General features: G+C 41.0%; 1 protein-coding gene across 2 annotated transcripts in view; it reads right to left on the reverse strand.

The window, feature by feature from the left end:
• Nucleotides 1–19,275, reverse strand: part of ankhd1 (ankyrin repeat and KH domain containing 1) — a 29,084-nt gene extending 9,809 nt beyond the window's left edge. Inside the window, exons 1-24 of one of the 2 annotated variants that reach the window (XM_056382478.1) lie at nucleotides 18,827–19,275; nucleotides 15,457–15,610; nucleotides 9,032–9,188; nucleotides 8,662–8,809; nucleotides 8,300–8,447; nucleotides 7,980–8,213; nucleotides 7,752–7,846; nucleotides 6,982–7,137; nucleotides 6,232–6,313; nucleotides 5,822–6,013; nucleotides 5,576–5,685; nucleotides 5,189–5,276; nucleotides 4,183–4,310; nucleotides 3,933–4,076; nucleotides 3,705–3,807; nucleotides 3,281–3,543; nucleotides 2,822–3,103; nucleotides 2,307–2,730; nucleotides 2,040–2,179; nucleotides 1,816–1,927; nucleotides 1,546–1,691; nucleotides 1,296–1,438; nucleotides 563–776; nucleotides 225–400 (exon numbers count right to left, since the gene is read on the reverse strand). In XM_056382478.1, the coding sequence (XP_056238453.1) occupies nucleotides 225–400; nucleotides 563–776; nucleotides 1,296–1,438; nucleotides 1,546–1,691; nucleotides 1,816–1,927; nucleotides 2,040–2,179; nucleotides 2,307–2,730; nucleotides 2,822–3,103; nucleotides 3,281–3,543; nucleotides 3,705–3,807; nucleotides 3,933–4,076; nucleotides 4,183–4,310; nucleotides 5,189–5,276; nucleotides 5,576–5,685; nucleotides 5,822–6,013; nucleotides 6,232–6,313; nucleotides 6,982–7,137; nucleotides 7,752–7,846; nucleotides 7,980–8,213; nucleotides 8,300–8,447; nucleotides 8,662–8,809; nucleotides 9,032–9,188; nucleotides 15,457–15,610; nucleotides 18,827–19,105 (4,118 nt within the window). In that variant the 5' untranslated portion in view covers nucleotides 19,106–19,275. Of the gene's footprint in view, nucleotides 1–224; nucleotides 401–562; nucleotides 777–1,295; nucleotides 1,439–1,545; nucleotides 1,692–1,815; nucleotides 1,928–2,039; nucleotides 2,180–2,306; nucleotides 2,731–2,821; nucleotides 3,104–3,280; nucleotides 3,544–3,704; nucleotides 3,808–3,932; nucleotides 4,077–4,182; nucleotides 4,311–5,188; nucleotides 5,277–5,575; nucleotides 5,686–5,821; nucleotides 6,014–6,231; nucleotides 6,314–6,981; nucleotides 7,138–7,751; nucleotides 7,847–7,979; nucleotides 8,214–8,299; nucleotides 8,448–8,661; nucleotides 8,825–9,031; nucleotides 9,189–15,456; nucleotides 15,611–18,826 lie in introns of both variants that reach the window. The other variant, XM_056382477.1, reaches the window with a different exon arrangement.
• Between the last annotated feature and the right edge of the window lie 2,536 nt (nucleotides 19,276–21,811).

Here is a 21,811-nt window from a genome sequence, read left to right on the forward strand (position 1 = left end):
ATCTGCTTCAGCTCTATTCAAGATGTCATAATGTGAACGGAAAAAAAGACAATTTGTGTGCAATCAGTAGCTGCAATAAAGCCAGTAACACAAGGTCTTTGCCAATTCTAAAATCTGATTCACTCAACATCAGAAGCAACTGAGGATCATCCCATTATGGAAAAAAAAAACAAAAAACTAGAATACAGTTTTGCACAGAAACACCACCTGTACAGAGGACTCACCTGTTGATGAGCAGCTCACAAAACTTGTAGTGGCCCTTGTCGGCAGCAATGGTGAGGGCAGTGTCTCGGGATGAGGGAACAGGGGGAGCATTGACATCAGCGCCTTTATCCAGCAGCACTCGGCCCACCTCTGCATAACCTCCTGAGGCTGCCTCCATCAGAGGAGTAAGACCAGTCTGCATGAAGTGAGGAATCAATTAGCAAGATGGCCAGCAGGTGCAGAACCAAAAAAAACAAACCAAGCCAAACCAAAAAAAGGGACCAAAACATTAATTGCATGTATTATGTGGCAGAGAGCACATTTAAGGTTAATTCTGGTTAAGTGGGAGTGTCCTCACTTTAGCACGATGCTCTACGTTGGCCTTGCGATCTAGCAGCAGACTGACGACCTCAGCCCGTCCCTGGAAGCAGGCTAGGGTCAGAGCTGTGTTTCTGTTGGTCTCAATCTGGGCATTGATGTCCGAGCCCATATCTAGCAACAGCTTCACTGCTGGTACATGACCGTTCATAGCTGCCAGCATCAAAGGAGAGATTCCCAGCTTACTGCCAGTCCTGGTAAGAAAGTAAACAAATAAACTGTTAAGTGACCAAAATCTAACTAAAACACTTAACTCTTTAATGTGCACTTAGAATTATGAGACTGATCATTGAGTATTTGTCTTGGTTTCAGTAAACATTACCATTTTACTGCAATGTAGCTACTTAACATGTACTTTAACTTCTGCAGAGCAGTATTTATCAAAGTAGCAGCTGCTATAAAACCTTTGTTTTGGAGTTATTGCCTTACTGTTTCCTCACTCCTCATTTATAACAGGTCATCACTATGCAATTACTTTAGGGTGTGGCTGAAACCCAAAGGCACATTTCACAGAGATGTTGTATTTGTTTGGCACCATGTGATTTAAAAACCTTATGTGTCTAAAGAAGAAATCCAAAGTCCAACCTCATTCACTTTCAGGAACTGAAACAATATCATCACATTCAGATTATCCAGTTAATGAACTTCATATGGATGGAGACGTTTCATCATACCAAGGGTTCAAAAAGAATACCAAGGTTCTTGTCACTGACCTGGAGTTAATCTCAGCTCCAGCATTGAGGAGTATCTTGATGATGTTGACGTAACCCCCAGAAGCAGCCAAGCTAAGAGGCGTGTAGTCTGAAACGTTGCGGTGTTCCTTATTGGCTCCCCGAAGCAGCAGCAACTCAACAACCTGTCCAACACAGTTACACAACATAGTTCAAGCCAGGAAAACAAACAGGACTATTGTGACTCTATTATTGTCACTATTGTGAAAGTAAACGAAGACAATGTGTTTACCTCCTGGCGTCCCCCAGAGCAAGCAAGGGAGAGGGGTGTGTCTTTGGTTCTCTCTGACTGAGCCTCAATGTCACCCCCTTTGTCCAGGAGCACCTCCACCACTCCTACATGGCCAGCAGTGGCAGCCAGGATCAGAGGAGTAAAACCTGTGGAAAGCAGAGAAAATTGATCAGCTAAATTATAAAATCACCTACTATATATCAATTCTGTTTCACACCACACTGTTGTTCATGATACCATTGATAGTCTTTTATTATCGCATTTTATTACCTTTTTTGTCCCGGTGCTCAATGTTGGCTCCCCGTGCAATGAGGACAGACACGAGCTCCTCGTGTCCTCCTGCGCATGCCAGCGTCAGCGCTGTGTCATGGTTACTCTCCGTCTGTGGGGAAAGCAACATCTCTTAGCAGAGTAGAGGACTTTGTGCATACATGTCCTTAGGTGTATTGTCAATTTTAAGATCTCTGTTGTGTAAAAATGGTAATGTGTCTTACATGTGCATCTATGTCAACAGAGGGATAGAGGGGCAGGACTGAAGGGGGCGAGGCGATGTTTGCAGGCGTCTGTGTGGGTGGCTGGGACAAGGGTGTGGGTGAGGTTGTAGTGTTCAGCATGGGTACGCGGTTGCTCACAGCTGCAATAGGGTGAAAAAAATGAAAACAGTTATACATACATACACATACAGGTTAAGGATTTAGCAGGCACTTACATCTAACGAGATTCAACAATCTCAAATGGACAGCAAAAAGAAATGCACTTACCTGCCATGATGTCATCCAGCGTGTCTGTGAGCGTCTGTGCAGGTGTAGCTACCATGAGCCCATCTGGGGCCTGCTGAGGTATCATTCCTGGGCCTAACCCAGCCAACTGCTGACCCTGGCCCTGCTGCTGTTGGCCCAGCATCTGCTGTCCCACCAGTACCCTCTGCAGCTCTGGGCTGGTACTTCCCGGGTAGTCTGTAGGGTTGTAGTCTGGCAGGGGCTGAATAGGGACGAAGGCAGCCTGAGGAGGCGGCGGAGGAGGCTGGGGTTGAGCTTGTGGCGAAGGGGGCAGAGGAGGCTGCTGTGGTAGCTGTGGCCCATCCCTGTAGAGGATTGTACCCACCTGAGGAAGCTTAGGGTAGTCTTCCTCTTCGCCATCTGCCTCTTCCTCCGAACCCTCCTCTTCGTCATCGTCTTCCTCATCCTGAAAACACACAAACACCATAAGAGTTAACAAAGTCAGCACTAACATTATAAAAATAAATACATTAAAAAAAGAATTACAAGAGTTTCACCTCTTCCCCTTCCTCTCCTGGCTGCTCCTCTTGCTCCCCATCTTTGTTGGCCTCTTCATCCGTGTCGGAGCTGGTGTGTACCTGGGCACCTGGTGAGGTGGGAAGGGGCCCCGGAGCAGACGTCGTACTTCCAGGCCCCGGGCCCTGGCTCAGTCCAGCCTCCTGCTCCTCTTTTAAGCCCTTCGCCTCCATGTACTCTTTGGTGAACTGTTGCTGTGTTTTCAGCTGCAGCTGGCGCTCCACCTTCTGCAACTCCTTCAAGATTTTCTTCTTCTTCTGCACCTAAATAGGCAACAGCCACATCGTTGTTTGACCAACTTAATTTCTGATACTCTGTTCTACATGCACAATAACATTAAGTGTGAATTTTCTTGTAAATTTATATCCATCCATCTTACTTAAAATACTTAAAAGACGATTCAAAACGAGAGTAGTGCTTAAGTGGATGATGGATTATACCTGCTCCTCCCGGCTCTTCTTCAGCTCCTCAATCTTGTCTTTGGTGAGTGGCTCCCCCTGAATGAGCTCTAGTGACTGAAGCTGGGCCTTCTCAATAGCGCTGATTCTCTGGCCCAGCTCGTTCAGTTTGCCCTCCGTCTCCTCCACAATGCACTCTAGAGGTTGGCATAAGTGGAAGGGTGGCAGAGGTTCTGCTTCAGGCCCCCGGCCAACTGAAGTGGGGACACCGGGCTGAAGGGCTGCCTGTCTCTGTTTGGACACGCCTGGATTTGAACAAAAGAGATCGAAGAGGTTGAGGATTAGGCTGGGTTAACAATAAAATGCATTAAAGCTAGGGAGACAACAGCTAAATAGCTTAGTGAAGTCTGCGACTTTATTTCTTGAGTGCAATGACCAGGGTCAGAGGACTTGTAGCACTGTTTACCTTTACTGGAGATGGGTGGGGGTGTGGCGATGTTTGATGGGGCTCGGTCAGGCTCCTGGGGGGGCACTACCATGGCAAGAGCTTGGATTGGGACACGAGGAACCTGTTATGGCAGAGGATATGTTACGTTAATGCAATCAAAAACAAATATTAGACTTTTCTCTTGCTAAAAACCGATGGATTTCCCAGAAGAACATCAAAAAAAGTCAAATTATTTTCTGTGTTTACCTGAGAGGCATCTTGCGAGGGGGGAGTGAGCTGGGAGAGGTCAGGGGCTGGGACAGACAAGATGTTGTTGGGGTAGTCCAACAAGTAGGACACCACATTGGTGTGGCCACCCTTAGCAGCTTCTATCAACATGGTCGAACCATCCTATAAAGAGCAAACATAAATCATTTCAATGTGTTATTGTTACACACAAATGGAAAAGCTTAAATATTCTATCTGGTCTGATGTATATCCAGTGTGTGTGCATTACTTTGAGTCTGTGTGTAGGATCCGCCCCATGCGCCAGCAGCAACTCCACCACAGCCAGATGTCCTCCAGCACAGGCCAGAGACACAACTGTGTGATCATTATTGGCAGTAGCTCTGTTCACATTAGCACCTGGACAGGAAAAGGAGGAAGGTAAACAAATTAACTCACTGTGTATGAGATATCACTAATTATTCTATTCACAAAGGTAAACTGCTTAGGCCTATAACCCAAATTAATTAGTGGTAATTATATATACAGAGTCAATATAAATATTTTCTAAGAAAATTTAAGTAAGTAAATTCACCAATTCAAGTACTGCACTAAGTAACAATTAGTAATTAATTTATTGCTGTTGTCTTATCACAGAGGTAAGTGCATCAGTGCAAAATCCTCTTTCCCTAACTTTTTTTTTGCATTTTCATATTGATCCACCCATGAGTATAAATCCTTCCAGGATACAGCATCATCCGGTCAAATTGTTGATTTTTTTGATCTCATTATATAATTATGCCATCATTACTTATGTACTTGTACTAAATTACCTATTATGTCCCTGAATTTGAGACCTGCTTCAAATATTATCCCCCACAATGGAAAACAGAAACAATATAATCAAGGTTAACTAGAAATTGCAGTGACCAAGACACAAAGAACAGCTGCACTGAAAGTACAACAAAGACAACCAAAGAAATCTGATGAAGCAGCTACTCTGTATAAAAACACAAAGACTAAGTCCAGATCTCCCTGAAATCCAGGTTTGGGTTTTAGTCATCAAAGTAGAGACAGATAATGTAGTAACCGATATTTACAAAGTATGATCTAGTTACAGTAGTCTTGTACATATTAAAATTCCCTGAACTGAAGTCAGAAATCTGCTTAAATGACCACAGCTTGACTTTTCAAAAAAGACACTCAAGTAACTCTTAAGAGGATTTAGGTCAAAACCACTGATTCCCAGAAAAAGTACATTTAAATTGGTTCTGCTGAACAGCTAATCAATAACGCACCTTTGCTGATAAGGAACTGCACTGTACAGAGATGTCCCGCCCTTGCTGCCTTCATTAAGGGCGTCCGCCCCCCTTCAGACTCGTGTTCCTTGATGACAAAGGTGATGATGGGTTAGTAAAAGCTTAGGTGAGACCAGAAGTTAAACAAGAGTTATGAGTTAAATTCATCCAAAAAAAAAATGACTCAACAGAAAACAGCTGTTGTAGTTCTGCAATCTATAAGGTTGGCTTCTCACAACAGACTGTGTTCAGTTCAATCAATTCAAATTTCCACAGTGAAGATCCAGATGCTATTACATCTGTTCTGATTCTGGTGCTATTTAAAATATGTAAAACAAAAGGCAAACAAATCAGGAGTGACCAAGAGGATTTAAGAGTATAGCATACCAAGTTGGCTCCAGCCTGCAGCAGCACATCTGCGACATCAGTGTGTCCATTCTCACATGCATACGTCAACGCCGTGTCACCTGTTGCCGTGGTGGCATGAACATTTGCCCCTGAATGAGAAAACCAAAAACTTAGGATTATAAGCACAGAGGCAAGACTAAAACATTTTTAATTATAGCTAAGCACACTCTTTGTCTCTTTGTTCTCCCTGATCTGCAGCTCCTTGCCTCTATTTTTCTTGCTCACCTGCAGCCAGTAGGTATTTGACCAACTCCAGATGGCCCTCCTGTGCAGCCTCCATTAGAGGAGTAGAGCAGCCCAACTCAATGTCAGCCCCTGCCTTGATGAGGAAGTCGGCCACTTCCAAGAAGCCCCCACAGCATGCTAGAGTCAAAGCCGTCTCCTGGGTCTCTTCTGTCTGGGCGTTGATGTTAGCACCTGGACAACACAGCAAGAACAGTTAGTTATTGGTGACTGGTTTGGTTCCAAAAAGGGTAAATCATCATTATTTAGAGATGTTTTGGTTCTTAGGCAGAAAAATACTAAGAGAAAACTGATCACAGGCAAACAAATCCAAACCAAGAGTAAACTATTTACTGGAATGGCATTTGAAATCAAGTTTCCATTTCCCAGATGTAGGAGCAAAGCTTGTTTACCTTGAGCCAGCAGCAGTGCTACCATCTCTTCATGGCCTTCTCTAGCTGCCTCCATCAGGGGGGTGTAGCCCTCATCATTAACCTGGACACAAACCAAAGCGTCAGCAGATAAGAAAACATATGGGTGAGTATGACTCACTGCAAGATTACTCTGTGGTGTAGAACTCTGCCCCCATCTTTTGTGTCTGTGTTCTCTCACTGAGGATGGAAATTTTCACCTGGCTTGTTGTTTGATGCCGGCATCCAAGAGGATATCTTTACATAAAATGTGAAGTGGATGAAAAACAGCCCACTAAAACCCGAAGCTATGTCATTTCATTCTGCATTTTGTGAACTCACTACCAGCTAAGTGTGTTTTTTCTTTATTAACCTTTAAATAACGGCAATGAAAAATTGCTGAATAATTTTCAGTTTTTCGTGCTTGCTCTATTGCTCTCTTATTTTCTTTTTTTTTTTTTTAAAGATTACCCATGCAGTTGGCTGCATAAATGTCATTTAAATGTCAATAACAAATGAAATTCCCATTTTCAATTTTAGAAAAACTTAAACTCTCGTCTAAACTCTGGCTAGTATAGTACTCAACACAATGCACCCCAATAGTAGCAGGGCAGTATGAATGTCAAAAAGTTGAAGGCTATTTTTGGTCGACGGCTACATAATCTATTTATTTATAGATACAGCTTTGGAAAGACAACCGGGAATTTCATCCCCTCCTGTATTTTATGGTCTGCTGTCTGTCTCTTTACACACCTCCTCCAAGTTGGCTCCTCTCTCTATTAACAAGGCTGCCAGCTCCACATGTCCTCCACAGGCTGCGAGAGTAAGGGGCGACTCGAAGGAATCAGCTGGCATGTTGACCTGAGCACCGCTGTCCAACAGCAGCCGTGCTACCTCCACATGGCCGTCCTGGGACAGCGAGACACAAAGAATGTAGAGATAAGCACCTGAATACATTACATGGGATCAATTTTCAGCTAAGCTTAAATACAATCACACTACATGAGGCTGAGCACAGCATGAAACTCTAACTAGCACTGGGTGAGGCAGTTGAAATCAATATCAAGATGATCATGGTATACACAGGTGTTAACAGCTCGTGCTTAACATATTTACTGAATCAAGTCTACTTTCCCACTCAGATGGCCAAATATGAGTGTGTACTGTGCTGAGAGCTCTGTCAAAATGCTTCAGAGTGTGGATACTGACGGTGTACTAGCTTACAGACACTCTTATTTTAAAATGGTGTTAATTTTGGATCTGTAACCTGACAGTGATACAAAAGGTAATCTATAGATACACAATTTGAATTTAAAAATATGACAATTTTGATTATGTTGGTGACAAAGACTGAGTCATGGGGAAAGAATAAAGTTCTGGGGAGAAATTGTTGTCCGTCATCTACATTCGCCACAAAAGTAATGGATTATTTGTCTGAAACAAAAATACAAGCAAATACAATCAGTACAACTTTGAAGCAAGTGAATATTTAGGTAATCATTTGGTTTGGGTCAGATGCTCACCATGCAAGCCTCCATCAGTGCTGTGTGCATTTCATCTGTCTTATGTTCCTGGTCTGCTCCAGCCTCCAACAGAAAACGCACCATATCCAAGTGACCTGCAACAGACAAACAAAAATCCATTTTCTAAACCTTTTATCAATCTTAATAGAGTATTAGTAAAGAACATGTAAAAGTCAGAGAAATTAATCGAGGTAATCAAAAGGACAGACACTATATTCGCATTCAGACCTTTATAGCAGGCGAGTGTGAGAGCACTCTCCTTGAACTCATTGGAGTGTGTGTTGATGCCGGCGCCATACTCCAAGAGCACCCTGGCCACCTCCACGTGGCCAGCGCTGGCCGCCTCCATAAGAGGTGTGTGTCCGTTCTCGTTGTGGTCCTCAATGTTAGCACCCTCTTTCAGCAGCACCTTCACCACATCCACAAAGCCACCAGCACATGCGTACGTCAGAGCTGTGTTGCCTGGAAGAAAGCAGAGACATTAATCTGACTGCAAAACAGAGTAAAGGACATAATCCTAATTATAGAGAAATGAAGAGGGCTTTCACCTGTGGAGGACTGTGCATTAACATCTGCCCCGTGGACCAGGAGTAGTTTTACAATGTCCACATAACCTCCACTGGCAGCAGCCATGAGTGGCGTTATATCCCCCTTGATGCCCCTGTCCTCTACATTGGCATGCATGGCCAACAAAACCTAAAGATGAAAGATGAAATGATAAGATTAAGGAGCATCCATGGGGCTTGTCACCAATGGCAAATTTCCCCACAACAATAAGCCAGTGTTATCCTCATGATTTTATCTTTGCTTTGCATACAGGTTGCTTCAGTGTACAGATAATAAACATTGCATGCATGTAAATCACAATTATGCTAAAATTACATCCCGCTCCCACCCTCCCTTCACATACCTGTGCAAGTTCATAGTAGCCAGCTGAGCAGGCGAGGCACAGCAGGCTCTCCCCTTCCTCTGTGTGTTCATTGACGCTCCGTCCCTCATCCAACAATTTGCGCACAGCGTTGACATCCCCATCTGAGCACGCCTCTGCTAAACTACGGCTGAAAATAACCAGACTGCTACAATTACTGCCACTGTGACAGGTGAACACACATACGCCTCACAATTACGCAATCACTTTAAAAGAGCAAACACACAGACACACGTACAGACATACTGTATATGCAATTCTATCAGTCTATTAAGAGCAACTCTATTGGTCTATTAACCTGTGTACAAGATAAACTGGCATGTGCCAGTGTCAGTATGGGCGAAATACATACTTGTCGGCTTGGCCGGCGTTGAGTGTGTTTTCAGCTCTCATACGTGTCAGGGCTGCTGCAGCCTCATCCAGGGCACAGCTCACAGATGACGTCAGTCGCCGTAGCACCTCGGGGTCTGCAAAAGCTTTACCATCGGCAGTGGACAGTTTACCGATGCCTGCCGAACACCAAAAGGGAAGAGGTGCATAGGGCAAGGCAAACCACAGGGGAGCACAACCACACCAGACCAGATGAAGAAGCAAGTCCAGTCCAGCCAATCCAGTCCAGGGTTAGTAGTAGCATACACAAAGAGGAAAAAGAAAAAAAAAGTCACACACAGACACAGAAAACACACACAAGCATTTGTTAATATGGCTTAATATCTTTTTTTCACTACTTTGAATACACCATCTATGATTCATAATATTTTGCCAGTGACTGGGTCAAATGGTAAGGTACAAAACAATATCCACTGGGTTACTCTGGGACTGTCCAGGTAAGATCAGATCTGTGACCAGAACTAGAATGAATACAGTGAGGGAGGTAATGTTAATTCTATGTACTAGTAAACAGAGGTTCAGGCTGTTAATGTTAGAGAAGAAAAGGTTCTCATCCTGTGTGAATTATAGAAGCAAGGGAGAAAAGCACAACTGGGAAGAAAACAAAATGCTTTATGGAGGAAAAAACATGTTTGTGTATGTATTTGGAAGAAAAGAGAACAGCAAAGAGGAGAACAAGAGTGAAGAGCAAGCAAGAGGAAAAAACAACAACTTTCGCTAATGACCTACAGTGAAAGATCTCTTTCAGACGACAGAACAAGGACCATTTCCCAACCAATGAAACCATTCAAGTGTTTGTGTGTGTGTGTGTGTGTGTGTGTGTGTGTGTGTGTGTGTGTGTGTGTGTGTGTGTGTGTGTGTGTGTGTGTGTGTGTGTGTGTGTGTGTGTGTGTGTTAGCTTTCGTTTTAAGACCATGTGTGTGGAAAAATAAAGTGAGAAAAGCCAAAAGAGAAGAAAAAAAGTGTTGGCTTTGAACTTTTCGGCCTCAGCCTCAACCCATCCATTAGCCAGACAGAAGTGAGCTCCAGTCCTTGTGGTCCTCCTGTGTTTTCACCACTAGGCCTGCGACTAGAGCTAAACTTAGTACGGCTCTCAGACGGGGATTTCGCAATGGTCCCCAAGGCAGAGGGAAACAAGAGGTTGAGGAAGTTGATCATTAATGTTTTACTGTATCATGTTTATCTCAGAGAAGTTCACTGAACCAAAACAGACCGAATATGGGGGTTGAAGGGCTATAAATGACGGTGAAATTTTTTTCTAACCTATTTGTAAATTTATGAGACAATAACTTGTCTCTACAACTTTGAAGCACACTTTAAACAAAAATAACTGACCTTCACCTATTTAGGTTTGACTCTAAGTGTTATTGAGGTCAAGACTGCGTTAAAGTACAAGTAGATGTTTTTATAGTATTTCAACTGAGACTAGTTACTGGCTAGCCACTAAGCTGCCTACACCCACTGTACCACCAACACACTATGCAATCTGAATAAACATTTTTATCCAAGTTGCTAATTTAAATTTCAGCCAACGCAAAACTGCAAGCATTTCAAAGTTAAAGCTCATTGACTTATTTTAACACTTAATAATCAATTATTCAACATTAAATCATTCATTCACAACGTAGAAATAAAGATGACTAGCATCTTTTTTGTTTGTTTGTTTTTTTTTTGTTTGTTTGTTTTTTTTTTTAATCAAACTACCAGACTACCACCAGGTTTTGATGATATCCTTTTCAAATGGCCAGTGTCCTTAGCTCCTGGTTGAGACATGCCTTAGCCAATTACAGTAAACCACAAAGGTGTATAGATACAAGGTATTTAGATCCAGGATGAAAGGGATATACAGTGTGTTTACCCATAAGCACCTGCTTCAGCAGAGCTCCGTGAATACTCTGTTTGACATGTTTATACAAACAACATAATCTTCTATCAAATAAAATCTGTCATTGCATGAACAGTATATACATACACGCACAAACAACAAATGCTTATTTAGAACACACAACTGGCATTCCCACTAACATGGCAGCACTGACACTAGGACATTTATATGCATCTTGTACTGCAATAACAACTACATCAAAGCAGCAGTTGTGTTGACCTGAGTCACATTAACTTGACATCTAATGGAGTAAAATTATTTGCTTTATGTTGAGGTTAATGGGGGGTGGGTGTGTGTATGTGTGTTTGTTGCCTTTTATGTAGCATCTAGCTACTGTTTGTATATACAAACACCACATTGGATCAAAATCACACCATGACTTTTCTGATATATGTGCAACATTAAAACAGTTAATTAAAGCAGACTCAGACACATACCGAAATAATTCAAAAGGTAAACTCACACCTGTAAAGTGGGTTATGATTACTCCAATATATTAACTTTGTTATGTGTCAAAAACCTTTTCATTAATTTACCTGACAGCTTCTAAAATCAGAGCAATCCTCACTTGGTTGCTCCTTGACCTAGATGATTCTATTTCCAACCCAAATCTTTAACTTTGAGATAAAGAGCCGTATGTAAACTTCTAACATTGGCTGGTATCACAGGTGGCATTCAATGTGTTCACATGCTCCAGTGTAATTGTCTAAAAACATAATTTCAGGGAGAAGTTGTTGCATTCTGGGTAAGCTGCAGCAATGTTAAAGTTGGTCAGCCTTAGCTAATGAGTTACTGTAGTTTCTGATGTTTATTATAATCAGCAGATTATAATAAACATCAGACTGTCTTAACAATGATGTATAACATGTTAACAGGAATTAGCCTAAAAGCTTCATTAAAGATGAGAAATGCTTCTCAACTGCTTTACTGTTGAAATTAACATATCAGCTGATGAATGTTGACAGCCAAATAACGTACAGTATAGTTTACAGTTCAACTACAGTTCAGAGCCACAAATTCTAAAAAATACTAGCCAGTGTCATATGAAATGTGCATCCATCTACATGAGAGCTCTAATAATCCTTTGCTTTTGATTTACCATGTTTGTGTATTTGACTTTTCTTGTTAATTAATTTTGAGATGATAACTGCACTGAATCTTTCTCAAGATTTTTTGGGTGTCTGGTTGCTTTGTACTTTATGTGCCCTCTTTCAAATGTTTGTACTGCTGTATTAACCAGGTCTCCCTTTGCAACAGAGATTTCAGACCTCCATTGAAAATTTATGTATAAAGACTAAATACAATAAAAACTAAACCGTTTGGTTTTTCTTCCCTTTATACATTTTTAAATGCCTTACTTAATACATTTCATGTTGGGTTTTTTTTTACTATATTTGCTTTACCATTTAATGGTTCTTTCTTTTTAAATATTGTTTAAGCATTTGTATACATTAAGTACAGTAATACAGTAATTGTCTGAGTTTGCATGGTGCTATACAAATAAACCTGCTTTGCCTTGTAAAGTCAAGTGTCTCTGCTGCAAGGTGTCTGGTCAATGTAGCCTGAGGAAAGCCATTTAAAGTTGGCAATACCGGAGTTTGACAGTGTTTGGAGAGAATTCATCTAAGCTAGATTAGTGTGCAAAATTCTGGTTTGACAGGGGAGCAATATTTGCAATAGACAAACACTGCAACTGGCTAGATGAGGTAGGAATATACATCTTATTCATCTTAGGCTGATATTGTAATAAACTGGCCTTTCTACTAGTGGCTGCATCGTGACAACATGCACACACGATTTGATTTCACAGTAAAGAGCAACAAGGGATCTCCAAACAGAAAATGTGAGGGTTTCTGCTCTAAAAGTATACTGTGGAGTAATTACTGTAAACAGTTTTGTTTATATTCAATGATTCTCCCTAAAGCACATTGTTAGTACCCTTAAGGCCTAACAAACATTTCCAATCTATTTTTTAACTTTTGTATTTCTTTATTTTAATGTTTTCAAACCTGGATTGTTTTTCATGGCCCCTTTTCACAGACACCTTACTACCTTTTACGGCACAAACAACAACAACTGTTGATATGTTCTAATGCTTTCTACAGTCAGCAGAAATGTGTAACATGTCACCCCTATGCTTGTGGCGTGTTGTATGTGCATTCTTATGCATGTGCTGGTAGAGCACTATATACACCAACAATTTAGGGACATGTGAATAACAACATTGCTCTACAGTACCACTAGTTCAAAGACTTCACAGGGAGTTGTAATGTATAACACATCTATAACAAAAAGTGTCTTTAAAGAAGGGGCAAAAAGATGGTCATCACAGTGAAGTGAATGGTGGAGTTCAGCAGGGGAACAGAGTCAGTGATGGAAGTAGGACTGTGAGGATTTCAGAGAAAAAAACGGCCCATCACATAAATGCCCACCTGCTTAATCGCTGCAGAAAGCAACATGACCACTGGACGAGTTACAAAAATTGGGTGAGACAGACCAGGTTGCTACCAAGATTTTTTACCTAAATACAATTCACAACCTGATCACAAAGACTGATATGATATTTTCCTATCTAAGTTATAGAGCTGCGTCATCCACACTTACAAGGCTTATATTAAAACTAAAGTCAGTTCAGATTAAATATATCGTTTTTCAATTAACTAAAACGGTTCCTACAGATTTTTGATTGCCTGTGTTTCCACTGCGTTCTGAAAACCCAGGAAGATTAGGCAAATTGGCCTACAGACGTATGACAGCTATGACAGGCTGTTACACTCCAGTACAGCAGGTGGCGATAATGCAAAACACTATACAACAACGATGGCGCCATATAAAGCGAGAGACAGGCAGCATTTGTGCGATACTGCAACAACAGAAAACATAGAGGAGATTCAAATTATGCTGCTATTGATCGGGAGTTGCTGCTTTGGAAATGGGATTGTTGAATCAAAGCTGCAAAAGAGAGGAGCAGTATTCATGCGACTATGTTCAGCGCTGCAAGCCCCACCCCAGAGGTTCCTATAGTTTCGGAAAGTACTACCCGAGGAGCAGGGACTTTTTTTGGGGGATAAAAAAAAAAAATCCCCGGAACATAATTTCGACCCTGGTCCTTGCAGTGGAAACACACGTAGTTCCTCCAAAGGTTCCTAGTTCCAGGGGTAGTGTTCCTGCGGTTAAAATGCACCTTATGTCTGACGGGTAATAATCAAAAAATATAATCACAGCCTTCCCAAAATCGTAGTTAATATAGTGACCTGTTACAGAATGTTCTAATACATCTTTGAAGGGTGTCTGTAATTTTTTGTGCCAGAGGGTTTGGACAGCCTCTCTTCATCCCCCACATGAACAAAATGCTCAAGGTTCAACAACCGTAAGTAGCAGGGCAGAGTCACATTTTTGTTCTTTTGGCTCTGCACTCCAGTACAATGGACTGGAAATGAAACAAGGACACAAAAACTATGAAGTTAAAGAGACATTCTTCTTCTTTAATTTGCAGGTGTTTATATCCTCAACAAATAAACACTGTGAGAACTGTAACCCTCTTCCATGCATAGTCTCCCACATTTAGGTACCTAGAATGTATTGGAAAAATTAAAAATAATCTGACACATCATCATCATTCTAAACTTCTTTTGGTGTTTTGCAACAAGTGCCTGAAGTGTACAACCAACAGACATCACCGGACGCTTTCATCTTCCCCGGTGATGTCTTGACAGGCCTGGTATTTGGCTACTTTGGTCATGCTGAGAATGAACAGCGGCTGTCCAAATCTTCCTGCCACAATTGTTATAGACAGATACTCCTCTTTCTGCTGATATTTTACAGCACTACAGGACACCTCACAAATCAATATAAGAAAACATTAAAGTTATTATGATTATTATCATCATTATCACCATCATTACTGTTGTTATTATCATTATGCAGTCTGAAGACCTTAAACAAACCAATAATGTACGGTTCCACCTCTTCTGTTCTGACTACTCAGGGAGAAAGGGGAATAGAATGAGATTAGCCATTAGCCGTTCAACACAGGCTCTCTGCAAGCTGTGGAGGCTCAAGCGTGTTGCAGCGTTAATCTGCCCGGTAATGTTCATAAGCCCAAACGAGGCCAGGACACCCAGCCCTAATGGATTAATCTACACAGGCCTTCTTACACCTAGATTACAATTTCTAATCAAACTAATTTACCCAAATCACTTTCAAACTATGTGCTGATATGACACTTGCAGAACCTGCAGGTTCTCTTTATTGATATTTAAGCTTTGGGCTTTATACAAATCAAGACCTTTACAACTGTTGTTAGAAGTGGAAAAGGGATAGGGCGGAAAGAGCTGAGGCAGAAAGATGTGGTTTTATTTATTCAAAATTACTGTATGTTAAAGGCTATAAATTAAGATTAGTTGGAGAAAAATAGGTGTGGCCAGTGACGTACTGGTCAATTACGAATTAACGTGTCAAGTCTTGTAAAGCTGAACTAAGTTCAGACAAAGCAGTCATACCTGCAGCTTCCAGTAGAGCTTCAAGTCGAGCCTGTGTCTCTGGATCAACAGTCCTTAAATCTACTCCATCTGTGGCGCTGGACAAAAGCAACTCTGACGCTGTCTTCATGATGGGGTTATCCAGGTCTTCCTGGTCCAAAATGAATGACTCCACCTGAGACAGATAGAGGGAGGAGGGTAAAATAAAAATCATTAGCCCTTTGACAGCTATTTTCACGTTAGTTTCTGATCAACAACTGTAATTTACGTAAAGTCTTGACATTGGCCTGTACTTGCAAAATAGAATAACTCATGAGAAAGTGTGAAACAGAGTGAAAACATTAGCATTGTGCAGCTTAATACATCAAATATTATTTCTATTACTCTGTATAGAAGTGGCCCCACACATAAATACACCACCTATAAAAAGACCAGGCACGCTGCCTTTGTTTATTTACAGTTTCTTTCAACAGAAGGGAAGCAAAAAGGAGCACAGGGATAAGAGTCAAAGCACAGGAAGTACCACGGCCAGGAATTACAACCCCTGCACACATGGAGAGATTCAGCTGAGAGTCAGCTGCCCAAGTACAGCACCACAGCCTCATACCTGTGCTTTTCTCCTGTTGGCTATCATGTATTACGGTCTGTATTACAAACATTTTATTCTTCCAAATGAGTCAACATAATAAATATAAACTTTTCTGGCACAACAAACAATGTTTTATTTAGTTCTAAGTGCAGCTGGTCAATTAATATTTTTGTAAATGCTACTAAAGCCCCAATCAATATTGTTAACCATATTAGAGCTATATTTACATGTAAATGAAGACGGGAACTTACACATGAAACATAAGAATTATGTGTTTTCGTCTAATTACACATAATAGAGGCCCATTTTAGTCTGCTCTTTATACACATTACCCATGTAAACAATATGAGTACAGAAAACAAAATTTTAAATGTCAACAAACACACACGACTTGTTTATATTAATCTATTTCAGAGTAACAGCTGGTTCAACCTATTTTGTTTCAAATTTTAGGAGTGGGACTTGTTTATATTTTAATTGCACATTCTATCAATTGTCAGTAAACTAGTGACAGTTTTAACTCCCCTGTCCTCAAATAAAATTTTGTTATAGGTGAAGTGTTTTGGTTTTCATCTAGAGGCCAGTCCTACTGGCACCTGAGTGCATCTGACATCTATTTACAGTGTTGATGAGGAAAAAAAAGATAATTACACAAACCAAATATCAATTTACACAATTCCAAGCGAGTAGCTTGATTAAAATGTGCCCAACTATGTACTATCATTTATCATGTTGAGTAGACCAGGTATATTCATTCACCATACTGAGTATGACAAATATGACATACAATATATTTAACTCGGGCAACAGCCTACCTGGAAGGTGAAACTTTTAAATAATGGCAAGATTTAGAACAAATTACAAGTTAATGTAAGCAGTGTCAACAGTTTGCAAAACACGCACTGATCGAAACTGATAAAGTAACAATCTTTGTGTATGTCCATCCATAAGCTGCAGCAGGTTTTTGGGGCCTGGCTTAGAGAGAGCAAATGTTGAGAGAGTCAGCATTCAGCAATGTGGAGGAATTCAGCTATATGATAGTAACACAGAGCACAACAACCCATGGGGGATGTAGTTCTACGAAGGCTTTTATAATCAACAACGGACATCAGTCTTCACTATTAATGAACTACAGTTCCCAGAGTGTTGGTATCCAGAGAGCTGGAAAGGCCTAGAATGGCATCTGCTTAATCCTGGGGCTCAGATTTTAGCTACTGCCCAGAGCAGCGAGTTCTCCACTGGAGTAAAACACCACAACAAATGCTCCCTTTCAGACTTATTTAGTAGGCTGGGTGAGTGAAGAAACATGACACGAGGTCATATACTTGAAACACGACTCAATTAAACTGCCCGAGATGTAATTGTCAAACTTGATAATTTTCTTCTTCTGCTACTACACAGCTGATGCTCAGACAGAAATTGCCAGGCTATATTGACATTAGTATCAGCTGACATCATTACTTGTCTAGCTGTCATGTAGGTAGTATGTAGCATACAAATACCTCTTAAGTCAGATATTAGTGAAGTATAACAGAGATGGCTCAACAGGTAATGTGCATTGCTTTCCACACCCATAACTCATTGATAACAGTGTTTCTAAGACTAAATCCTGCATCACCTTTTGGATGATAAATAACATTACCTGCCATGAAAATGCCATTTAACTGACACCTTTGACAGATGTCTGCAAATCAAATATTTGCCATCCAGCAGTCTGAGAAGTTCAATTTCTGTGCCTGCTGCCGTCATATGATGGGGTAAACTCAATTACATGACAATAGTATGGCTGACAAATCTTAACATCTTTCAACTGACAGCTCACATTACACAAGACGTGCAGTAAAGATGGTTTGGTTGGACTCATGGCATTTCGTGAGTCTGATTAGTAACCTTTAGACTATTTTGACAAAATCTCCCAAGAGGTGGTTCTGTCACACAGTCATCTAAGAAGGTGGCCTGTAAAATATGTGCTGTGGAGACAAATAATTGGTTTAATCTGTGTATCCATCGGAGCCGATATAAAACATGTCTACAGTATGTTCAGCTGATGCCATCACACCTGTCCCCGTGTGTGACTGCCAGCACATGGAAAGTTGGACACCTCTCAACATGAACTCTAGCTGCTTTCAATTCTGACAACGCAAATCAAGTTGACACAGTGCTGTGGCTATCTAACCGACAGAGGCGAAAGATGAAAAAAACACAACTGGGTTATTTGTCAACACAGACTGTCGAAAATTCGAGTAGTTCCGCGAGGAAAAGCATAATCTGCATGTATAGAAAAGTTAGCTGAGGGACGATCGGAGTTAATTTACATGATTTGGAAAAGTGACGTAATTGCACCATAACTACGAAATGGCAGATAGTTAGCCGGTCGTGTACGTCCGTGGGTTTACGGGTATCTTCCATTTGCTGTGGCTAGAAAGCTGTTGGGAGAGCTGCAAACTTGTGATGGGTGTTGCGAGACGACAGCACCGAACGAGGCCGTCGTCGCTTCCACCCGAACTAGGCCGTGGTCACAGCCTGCGCTGCATAAATAAAACATTTCAGCCGGTTAGCGTCAACAACTGCTTGTGTCTCACCAAACATTATCGACATCAAACGCCCCATGAGCACCTGAGCTGACAAGAGGCGTTATTCCATTAAAGTGCTGGTTTATTTTACGTAATTTCAGCGGCCTGGGAGGGGGTGGTTGCCAACTGCGAGCTAATTCGCTAGCTAGCAGCCAGCTCGCGCTAGGAGAGGAATGTTGCCTAGCTCTCTGGTTAGGCTTCGCTAACTAGCTTAGCTTAGCGTAGCTACCTCTGAAACCTCGTCTTCGTCGCTGCCGGATCCTGGACCCGAGGAGAGGACGGCCGCGGCCGCTAGTTTGAAATCCAGTCTTTCTGCAGCAGGCCCGCCTGGTTCGCCGTACAAACGTACTTTCTTTCCACCTACACCAATTCCAATGCCCCCTAGTCCGACTCCTCCTGGTGTCGCTCCTACCCCCATCCCTGCCACTGGGGAGCGAGGAGTCACCGAGTCAATCTCGTCCTCGAAGCCGTCCGTCAGCATTGCCGTCCCGGCTACTGCATCCTGCATACTTATGTTCACGATACGTGTGTTAACGAGCTAGCTGTTGACTTAAACGTCCGTCCAGGCTCTTTCTTTTAGGATATTTGCGTGATTTTACTTCAGGGAATCCAGAAACTCTCCCGAAGCGAGGGTTGAGGAGGATCTCTTTCCCCCAGCCATTAACTTTCTAACAACCTAACCCGATACGCACTGTTTCTCAGAAAGACCGCCCATGTGAGGAATTCTGATAATCCTATTGGTGTAGCGGGTAAAAGCTCTGTTTTCAATTGGCCAACGTTAATGCTTGTCAGACATGAGACCGCAACGTCATGTTAGGTTTACCAATATCACGAGGCTGTAGAACGAACGTCAAGACATGACATGGTAGGCCAACTTAACTGGTAGCTAGCTCTACTAGTTCATGTAAACTCTTACTGTGAGATCACACAGTCAGAAGGACTAGAGTTAGAGTCTGTTGGTACCTGCTGTGCATTTTAATCACTCATTTAATATGATTTTAAATGACAATGATAACTGAACCTTACAAATTACATATGCTGCAACTTATTGCTTTAACATGTTATTATTGTTTTATTGTGTCAGGGAGCATAAATGATATTAGAATTAGAAGAAATAAAGGAAGATAATGTTTTATAGACTCAGTGACATAAGACAAAACAGAAAAAGAGAGAGAAAAACAACAAAAATATGATCACGAGATTATTATAATACCTCTCATTTAAAATTAACTGCTTTCATATACTGTATACATAGACTTTTATTGCAAATAGATAACACAATATCCCATGACATCCTTCACCCATTTTGTGTGCTAAGGCAATTTAGGTAGTGAGACAAAACACACATGATTTCACACACCAGTGACTTCACCCACAAAAATCAAAAACTTAATTTTTTTTTTATTTATTCACACTTACTTGAAGTGGCCCTGTGATACAAAAACCTTTTTTTTATAACAGGACTTTACCTGGAGCCCAGTGAATCTTTGGTTTGAACTTTGCTGAATCACTACTAACTTCAGGCACCTGTCCACCATGAACCAAAATAACCAATTGGTCCTGAGTAAAAACTGCTTCATTCAACAAAGTTCCTAGAATGCCTTTACTCTTCACATATCATTACTGCTTATATCTATTTATCAGGCAAGGAAAGAATATCTGTGTTAAAAGCGGTGTATTTCTTGATGCAGGTGTATTTCATAAATTGGTTATTTAATAAGATAATTGCCAACTTAATTCAGTGAGAATTAAAACAAGAGATAACTACACAAAAAAGATGGCTCCTGGTTTTTTTGCATTCAAATGTATAGCAAACTTTGTAATTATGATGTGTGTGACCATCCATGTTCTTTTTTTCATCACTGTGTGCTTCATATTCATATTCACATATGCACCAGTATTGGAAGATTAATTTGGATAACCTAAGAATAAAAATATTCAATAAGAACTCCTGCACTTAAAAGTTTGTTCATATGAAAGTACACATGCATTACCTAAAATGTACCTTAGAATAAAAAGTAATTGCTCTCATGACTTTTGTAGAAGATGAAATTATTGGTTTATTAATTATGACCTGGAAGTTAGATTGGAGATGGTGAATGAAATTTCAAATCTAATAATGAACTCCTGCATAGGTCATCATATTTTATGGCTTCATCTAAAGTAAAAAGTGAGCCTAGTTATATTTAGTTTAATTGTTTTATTTTTATAACTTGATTATTTACTTATTATTATGATCATTCATTTATATAACTTTTGTTTTTTGTGAGTAGCATAGAAGGGCTATCTGTAATTTCATTATACAATCTTGTGTTGCATGATGATTTAAATTGAATCTTGAAGCCATCAGAAAATGGTGGCAGAGTAAAACGTGTTATGTTTCCCACTAAATGTATGTGTTTAGGAGTATATGTAAGAAGCACAAAATAAAAAATCATGTAAAGTACCAGCACTTCAAATGTATACTTAATTACGTTACCTGTGTTCACGTGATTTGTTATTCTGTGCCTCTTAAAGATACACAAATTAATTCCTGGACCTGGTCATTATTTATAGTGTCCTGCTATTGGCTACTTAACAGCTTCATTGAAGCAGGGTGATATGAAGTGTCTTGCCAAAGGGCATGTGTGAAGTTGCTGAAGGACTTCTTCTGCCCAAATCCATAGAGGGTTCACCGATTTCAACAAGTTGCCTGTATCTTGCGTTCTTTTACTTTTGGGCTGCGAAAAAACCAACATCTTGGATTAGCTGGTTGGAAAATGCTTTTTGTTCATTTATCTTTCAGTCACAGTAGTCATCAAAACCAGCAATCGGGGTTTGTGGATCACTCTGGTTTTAACGATATACCTAAATAAGTTTATACCAATTAGGTTACTGTTAAACACCACCATCACGACAGGATGGTGGATGTATCTTATTAAATGGGCTTTAATGTCAAATAGTATTTGTCTTGCTGTTTTTAGTTTGCTTTGATAGACATGAGCTTTGTTTGGTCTGCTCATGAAACGTGTCCTATGAAGTACATGTAGCCTACTCTACCTCATGAGAAGCTGAAAAGCTTTACAAGTTACTGACCACAGTAAACACGGTTACTTAGGTTTGTAGGCCAGGAGATGCCGCCGGGCCGCCCTGGGCCTCGGGCAGCAACGTCATCATCTTTGGGCTGGGACTGGGACGCAAACCGGCCGGAGGCGCTTGGCCATTCAACCGGGAT

The sequence above is a fragment of the Seriola aureovittata genome, chromosome 8 (assembly GCF_021018895.1).
Source record: "Seriola aureovittata isolate HTS-2021-v1 ecotype China chromosome 8, ASM2101889v1, whole genome shotgun sequence".
Classification (NCBI taxonomy): Eukaryota; Metazoa; Chordata; class Actinopteri; order Carangiformes; family Carangidae; genus Seriola; species Seriola aureovittata.